Genomic DNA, 8,680 nt, shown 5'->3' on the forward strand with positions numbered 1-8,680 from the left:
CGGCGTCGTGACATCAGGTCAGCTGATCTCTGCCGGATCGAGGAGAAAGATGTCGCTGACGAGCTGGCGAAGGATGGAGTCTGTTTTCTCCGTGGCGCTTGTTCTCTGCTGCCTTGCTTCGACTGGTAAGAAACGTACTGTTTACGTTTTTCCTTGGATGGACAGCCTTTTCCTCCTCATGTCAATTTAGAGCTAATAATATCGCTCCATGTAGCCACCTAGCATCGTCGTTAGCATTGTCCTTTAGCTTGCCGATCGTGTCTTATGTTTGGTTTAATACTGTCGCTTCGATATGGATGACAACGCGAGACATAACCTTGCTTTATTACTATGGATTTAAATGTAATATATATATATATGTATGGGAGTGATACTATACGGTTAACTGCCCGATCTATCCTGTTGCTAACATTCACTTAGCGCTTTAGGGTATCTTCAAAGCTAGCACTCTGGATGAAACCGCTCTGTTGACATATTCGTTATCTTCCTATTAATATGAAAGAGAAATGCATTTAGTTACTTCTTTCCAGGCAGTTGCTAACCGATAGTAGAAGTGGCTAGTCATATGATCGGTACTTCCTCTTCAGCATCCGTCACTAGTTCTCTGTCACGGGTTCATTCCTCCTTCCACACACAGCACTGTTAAGTTTTTACTCTGACCCGTGACATTCAGTCAGTGCTCGTGTTTGTTTCTTATAATTAACGCATCAATGTGAGAGACCATGTCAGAAATGACATGGCTTCCCATGTCTCCGATGTTCTCTTGTATATTGCTGCACAACATCAGCAGAGGAAGTGAGGAGTGTGAACCAGTGTAGTGGTCATATACTAATAATAATATTAGTATATAATAATACTATGTATTATTGTCAGTTCTTATATAGATATATAGAGTGGATTTCGTTATATAGAGTGGTGTCCCCAAATGTAATACAAAAATGTTCAAGATGATCAAGTGAGATAGTTTTTCCATAGCTAGACAATTAGACATATTTTTTAAACCAAAGCCCTACTTTAGGTGCCATTGTTTTCTTCCAATGAATGCAACACAATATTAAGGTTGAAGTGTACAAAGAGTTGATATATTTCTACTTGCCCAAGTCTGTGTATAGATGCACTTGTTCTTTGTACCATATTTCTATACTATTAGACCAATGGGTTGTGGGTACATTTTGACCAGGTTTTTCAGGGAATTTGAGTACAGATGGAGCTTCAGAGGTAATGGAGATGTAGATGTATTTTTTATTTGTACCCAGGGTTTTGGGGTTTTTGAGGACCAATAAATAACTGCTGTTATCTGGGCTGCCAAATTGTATTAAAAAAAATGTGGATGCTGAGTTTCATATAGTGGATAAAATAATCCAAGTCTTAGACGCCCAATGAAGTCGGCTATGATTTAAATATAAAAAAATGGGTCAAGTCAGTTAGCTTAAGATAATATTTGTGTCTTCTTTTTTCCCCATCTTTGTTTTCATTGAGTAAAGTGTTTTGTGTTTTCCCCTCAGGTGTACATGGCGATAGTTTAACAGTGCTGCAGGCTCCAGAGTTTGTGTCCTTTCAGAAGGGAGACTGGCCTGTCTCTGGAGAAAAGATCCCTGACCTGGTGGCTGTAACCATGGGCTTCTCTGTTAAGGAGGTGCTTTGTTACTGCAAATATTTTTAATTGAATTTTGTTTTTGTAACTGTGCCAGCCTTGTCTATATTCACAGTGCTTGGTCTTTCGTGCAGGATTTGTCCTGGCCAGGCCTTCAGGCTGGTCCGTTGTTTCAGCGTCCCAGAGCTAATGTACTGGTGGTGGTGAGAGGAGTAGATAGCTTGGCTCTGCCTCAGAGTGTGGCCTCATACCCCTTGGAGAATGTGAGTCAGTGAAGTTGGGCCTCAAGTGGTAAAAATAACTGAAGACTGGAAAAACAATTTTGACAAAATGCCTCACTTTTTTAAGCATATCATCATCTTTCTTGTAGCCGGTGCCCTTCACCTTGGATAGTGTTGCAGAGACAGTCCACTCTCTGTTTGCTGAGGACACTCCTGTAGTGCTGCAGCTGGCACCTAGTGAGGAGGTAAGGAAAATATACTGAGAATGAACAAGGTAACGTCTGTGAAATAATATTTTATCTTTATTTTTTTAAATATATTTTTGTTCCTGTTATGTCTCTCAGAGGCTGTATATGCTGGGAAAGGCTAATGCAGTGTTTGAGGACTTACCGGTCACCTTGCAGCAGATTCGGGCCCGTCTGTCCCAGGATGGCTCCGTGCTGGCTTCCCTACCACTCAACTTCCTTAGCAGAAATGCAGAGGTCAGTACCTATTGGTCAACTTGAAGGCTGAACAAGTAATCATTTTTAAATTGTAAATTGCAAGTGAAGTAACGCAGTTAATAAATCGCAAAAAATTTAATTGAATCGTTTTATTTTGGATTGATCTATGTTCCTTTTCAATTTAAGGTGAATGTTATGAGGTATCTCATGTGGTGATGCTTCATCTAGTGTTTTTCTCGAATGCATATCATCATGCACTTTAGTCAGGTAGTACATCATACACTGCCTGGCCAAAAAAAAGCTTTGATTACAGCACTCATTCGCTGTGGCATTATTTAGATAAGCTTCTGCAATGTCACAAGATTTATTTCCAGTGTTACATTCATTTTTCACCAACATCTTGTATTGATGATGGGAGAGTTGGACTGCTGTCCAAAGCCTACTCCAGCACATCCCAAAGATTCTCAATGGGGTGAAGGTCTGGACTCTATGGTGGCCAATCCTTGTGTGAAAATGATGTCTCAGGCTCTCTCTCACAATGTGAGCCCGATGAATCCTGGCATTGTAATCTTGGAAGATGCCCTTGCCATCAGGGAAGAAAAAAAAATTGATGGATTGATCTGGTCATTCGGGTAGTCAGCTGACATCATTCTTTGGGCACATAATGTTGCTGAACCTAGACCTGACCAACTGCAGCAACCCCAGATCATAGCACTGCCCCCACAGGCGTGTACAGCAGGCACTATGCATGATGGGTCCAGTTGGCGACTTTATAATACATCATCATATCACATATATACTTAAATTACATATATATATTAAACTACACCATGATGCAAAGTGTGTTTTGACATTCTTATGCCTGTTGTTTTGCTTCACAGGCTGATCTGCTCTTCCTGTCTGAGGTTCAAGTTCTGCATGACATCACAGCTCTTGTAAGTCAACCTGGCTCATCTATTTTCCCCCTGAAAATAATAGTACTCTGTTGGGCCAGATTCTCATGTCTTTTTCCTATGCTCATCTTGTAGCTACAGAGACACAAACATTTGGCCAAGGACCACTCTCCTGACCTGTACTCACTGGAACTGTCTGGTTTGGAGGAGCTGAGTCGCCTGTATGGAAAAGATTCCCCACAGTACCGCGATGCTACTGCCATTCTTGCATCTGTCCTGCAGAAGGTAATTTGAATATGGGGCCCTATTACCAAAATCTCCTAAAATCATCTTTATTCTTTCATTGTAACGTTTTGTCTTTGCAAATTGCAAAGTGGAGAATGCTAGAGTTCAAGGTCTTGCATGATTTTAGGCAAGTCTCCCTTGTATTGGCCTCCTAATTATAAATGGTGTCGTTTTAGAAATGTTACAATTAAAACATTATAAAAGGAAAAAAAAACAATGAGTAGATTAACCTTGTGTTTGTCTTCTGAATTGCAGTTTGGAGAGGATGTGTATGCACTCTATGGCAACAGTGCAGTAGTGGAGGTTGTGACCGTGAAGGCTTTTGAGGCTCCTTTGACCAGGAAGTCCCGTTCAATCCTGGAGTCTAAACAGATCGTAAGTCTTAGGCAACCTGCTTAACTGTTTACTGAACTGAATTGTTCCTGAGGCGATCCTGCAGGTCTTTCTGCAGAGTCACACCTGTCTAGGGTGGGACTGTGCCGGTTGCAAAAAAAGTCTGTTTGAATGGAATTCTATGGGGAAATGAGCCTCCTTCCCATTTGATATATACGCCCGAAAACACAGAAAATTCGATGATAAAGTGGGCAAATATGAGTGGAGACCAGTCTGATTTACAGCTGGTATTGTCCAATAGGAGTCTGGTTGCAGGTGACGCCTCTAAACTTCTGGTTGTGAAATGTTAACATGGCGCCAGCCTAAACACGATTCTAGAGATCAGATTATTTTGGCTGACGTCATCCATAGTTGCAACTTAGAAAGAGCATTAAAAACAGCAATTTCACTGCAGGTCTAATTCTTACACTGTACACTTTTACTGTGAGAATATGATAACAATATATTACAACTTGATCATATACCACCAGTCTGATGCTGAAGCAAGTCAAAAATCTGTACAGGAACTATTTACAGCAGGCATGTTCGTTATGTCCCCCTTACATCAAGTATAAACCTAGCTCCAGTCCATGCTTTTTTGTTTTTTTACAACTTTGGTCTGGAACCCGGGAATGCTTTGATCATCCACTCTAATAATAAAGTGGTGAGAGGAATGGGGGGTGAGAGGGGTATGAGTCCTGCAGTGATGGTCCTTGTGTTTAAAGGATCATATGAGATGTTGCCCTCTTCTCTTATACTTCGCATACTGGAGTCTTGTTTGGATGCAAGGCAAAATTGGTCAACACAGGAATTAAAAGATGGAAACATTTGTCAGGATAATGTAGAACAATTCAGCTGCTAAATAATTAGAAATAATTCTAAAGTGATCATGTTGTCAATTGGCACTTCTAAAACATTTTTTGGGGGGGGAAACACATTTCCACATTGTAACCGAAAAGAATATAAACATACGTTGGAATCACATATATATACAAATGGGACCTTCAGAGAAGCACTTGATGATTGCATTATAAATCTTAATGAAGATGGGATCTGTTGAAAGACTGCTGTAGTAGACAGCATTTGTTTTACCTAGTATGTGTGCCTTTATAAATAGTATATTTTTAGAGTGGGATAATGATTCTGTCTCTGTGGATTTGGCTGCTACTTTTTTAGAGTAACCCCGGCAGCCCATACAACCTGGCCTACAAGTACAACTTCCAATACGCCGTTATCTTCAACATCGTCCTGTGGCTGATGATCATTTTGGCTCTGGCTGTCATTGTTACTGCTTACAACCTGTGGAACATGGACCCGGGGTATGACAGCATCATCTACAGGATGACCAATCAGAAGATCAGGATGGATTAAATTCTCACCATCAGCACTCCAGCTGTCCTCTTAGATCCCTGTAGTGACTGTCAGTGTTTCTGTGTGAGTTTCTGTTTAGTGAAAAAGGAGCATAATATTGGGTCACTTCTTTGTTTACAGTACTGGCATAATAACAGGAAAAAATGTCCTATTTTGCTCTTAAATTTGCTTACTTGAAGTGACTGGAAATCATCCTCCATTTGTGTGTACACCGAACAAAGTCGGATGTCCTCATTCATCTTCACGGCTTGCATCATTCCATATGATTTTAAATCATCCCCACCAACGTTTAGTCCCCCCTTGACCTGTTGATTGCAATTGTATTTTTATTGTGTAAAAAAAAAATCTATTGAAATGTCATGAATGAGATTTGTCTGGTTTTTGTGTGCAGTTGTGCTTGTCTTGATGTGTGAAAATGTTAAGTTAAATAAAAATCTATGTGTGTGTGTATATATTGAATATACAAATACTACTGTATGACAAACTGCTGTACTCAAATTGTGAAAAGATGTGTGTAGTGTTTATTTCAGGTTGGTCCAAATGATAAATACATGTTGATAACTTAAATTACTTGATCATAATGAAGCTTATTGGGAATGGATATGGACAAATGAAGCTCTGTAAATTGCAATAAAATGCCTGATAAATGAATACATGAATCATAGTGGTTATTGTCTACTTTTGAGAAGTGTCAAGGTTCCTTAGTAAGCTGTGTTTCATTTATAATCTTGTTTTAAATGTCACAAAACTTAATTTATGGCCACTATTTCCTGAAAGGTGTTATGTGAATTTATTCTTAAATTTCCTGAAATAAAGGTATAATCCCTTCCTGAAAGTTTAGGAAAATATGATTTACAATCAAGCAAAACGCATTATGGAAGTGACTCAGTTCTCAGGGCGTCACTGCCGACACAGCATACTCGACTCCTTGGTCGTTTCTCAAAACCCAAGTATGCAAGTATGTACGACTGGAGTACATACTCGCTAAGTACGGGAGTACACACAAGTACGGAGAAGTACGGAGTACACAAGTACGGAGAAGTACGGACAATTATGGTTCTTGAGAAGCGGCACTTATCTTTGTCAAGTCATCATGTTCGTGTGAGTAACAGCTATGCCAATCAGCGTGCAGATCGCAGCTCAAGGTCCCGCCTTTTGCAGTAACCTCTGGATCCTATTGGCTATGTGCTTTTCCAACAACCACAGACCCAGACTATAAAAACGGGGCAAACACGGAAGTGAACAGAAATCTACGCATTACCAGAAGCAGAAAATTCATTTTCCCTGCGAGTGAAACAGAAAACAAAAAAAATGGTCTGATTGATCATAAAAGGTAGGTTTTATTGATATTTAAATGCGTATTGTGATTTTGGTAGATTCAATCTGTAGTTTACCACGCCAGTGTCGATGCGAAATGTGAGCTTTTCTTTCCAACTATCATTGCATACTAATAGTGTACGTTTATACGGTATACTTCTACTTCATTACATACGAGGTGCAAATGTTATGAATAAATCCAATAACAAAATCAACAATGAATTATTGGTTAATCTACCTAGCAGGTTTGTGTGTGTGGGTGTGGTCTTTCATGTAAAAAGTTAAAATGATACTGGTCTTAAAGGGATTACAGTGAACACAATTGGTGCAAAAACATTGCACTTTAAATTAAGTGTTTTACTATTATGTTTTCAGTTACTTGCATAATTATTATTTATTGTCATTCATGTGTATGTTTTAATTTCGGGAGATGCTGAGCTCCTTCCATAGACAGAATCCTCACACCAATACACTGAATGTACTAATTGGCCATTCTGTATAAACGTGTGCAACCTGATAAACTGCATTACATGACCCTATAAGACCTGTTATTTGAACACACCTTAGTCTGCATCTTGAGATGTTTTTGTTTTCTACCCTAGCCGGCTGCTACGTGGCGAGGAAGATCCGGGCTGCTGTGTCTGGGGAGCAACCAGAGGAGCCAATTACCACACCATGTAGTGCTAAAGGTAAACTTAAGACTTTATGTTGAATGTTAACAAAGTGCTATGTTCCTGGATGTGATTTTTGCTGCGTGACCTCACATTATTGTTCTTATCTTACCAGGTCATTGTGTCATGAGGATTAGGATGATTCAAAGCAAAGGGATTGTGTATGAAGGCTTATGGAGTATAATACTCCACGTCACTGATTTATTTGTTTGTTTCTTCTTTTCTTAGCTCAAAAGAAGGCACTACGCGGGTCCTGAGGAAGCGCCCCAGCAGCTGCACTGATGCCAGAATCGGAGGAAGGAGTCAGTGGAGCTGCAAGGTCAGGGATGTCCTCAGAGATGGCTGTGGCCCCTGTGGTATGTGGCCCCTGAGGTTAAAGACTGGACACTGAGAAGTGTGGTCAATTCACTGGAAGATTTGTCATCTTTGTACATTTGCAATACATGGAAAGAGTGCATTCTCTATACAGAGACCTATACTTAAGTAAAATGTTCAACATTCTTTTTTGTCCAAACAGAGTGAGCAAACACTCTCTCTGTTAAACTGCAATTGTTCTAGTAATCTCCAATAAGTGACAGTGCTGCAATCCGTGTCCAGCTCCTTTATAATACACCTTAAACCCTAATTCACAGCAGATATTTGACTTGCCATGGAAAATACACAAATGCAAATAATAACAGCAATAATATATATATTCTCTGTTTTGTGTGACAAAATGCACATTATTAGGGGGTACTATAAATGCTGATATTTTGTATTATGTACTGTATATGGTTAATCATGTTTCCTGTGAAAAAAGGCTGTTAATCCATTTGTGTACTGCAGGTTTTTGAAGGCCGACTCACAAACCTCTCTCCAGGGGCTGAGCAGGCCTGATGTTCATGCTGTTGTATCAATAAATGGGATAAAATTACCACTGGCTCAATGTCTTTAAATTCTTGCAATGAGTAATGTTTATGATTTAACTACTTGTCAGTATATGACCAAGCAAATAAATTCAATTATATTTTTTTGTTCATCTGTGTTCCATGGGGAGACTATAATTGCATTGTACGTAATAACTAAGGAAAGGTTTCAAAGCTTCAAACTTTTTTTTTTTTTTTGATATCCTATGATGGGAGAAGCTCAGCTGAGCTTTCCGGTCCACAGAGTTTTTATTTTTAAAAAACCCTGGTGTTTCATTTTGTAAACCTCATTTGTTTCCACTATAGACTCTATAGTAGAGTTTTGACTAGAGTATTTAGAAATATTCAAGCTTCCAGAGAAGTGTACATTTGATCCTTCCATTATAAACCGTTCTAAATCTTGGATTATAATCCAAACATACAAACAGAAAAGCAGAGAAAGAAGTTTGAAACACTGTACAAGTAAAGGGTTTCTCGGACAAGGAACCTTTCCTACACGGAGCGTGTATCATGACGAACACAACACGACCGTTGCACACGTGAGCACATATAATAATTTTAACCGACTGAAGCTCCAAATTAATTATATAAGAAAGCTTTCTATGACG

At 39.4% G+C, this 8,680-nt stretch overlaps 1 protein-coding gene and 1 long non-coding RNA gene across 2 annotated transcripts; both read left to right on the top strand.

Annotated features, from left to right (window-relative positions):
• The first annotated feature begins 9 nt into the window (after positions 1 to 9).
• Positions 10 to 5,830, top strand: atp6ap2 (ATPase H+ transporting accessory protein 2). Its single transcript, XM_044019686.1, has 9 exons — positions 10 to 125; positions 1,506 to 1,636; positions 1,729 to 1,857; positions 1,965 to 2,060; positions 2,160 to 2,297; positions 3,140 to 3,193; positions 3,287 to 3,436; positions 3,692 to 3,811; positions 4,985 to 5,830. The coding sequence occupies exons 1-9, from the start codon at positions 50 to 52 to the stop codon at positions 5,177 to 5,179; spliced, it is 1,089 nt and encodes a 362-aa protein (XP_043875621.1). The 5' UTR covers positions 10 to 49; the 3' UTR covers positions 5,180 to 5,830.
• A 578-nt stretch (positions 5,831 to 6,408) lies between these two features.
• On the top strand, positions 6,409 to 8,080 carry LOC122785371. The gene is made up of 3 exons (XR_006362272.1): positions 6,409 to 6,512; positions 7,099 to 7,185; positions 7,396 to 8,080. It is a non-coding gene; the product is annotated as an uncharacterized LOC122785371 (long non-coding RNA).
• The last annotated feature ends 600 nt before the right edge of the window (positions 8,081 to 8,680 follow it).

Source organism: Solea senegalensis, linkage group LG2 (assembly GCF_019176455.1).
Source record: "Solea senegalensis isolate Sse05_10M linkage group LG2, IFAPA_SoseM_1, whole genome shotgun sequence".
Taxonomy (NCBI): domain Eukaryota; kingdom Metazoa; phylum Chordata; class Actinopteri; order Pleuronectiformes; family Soleidae; genus Solea; species Solea senegalensis.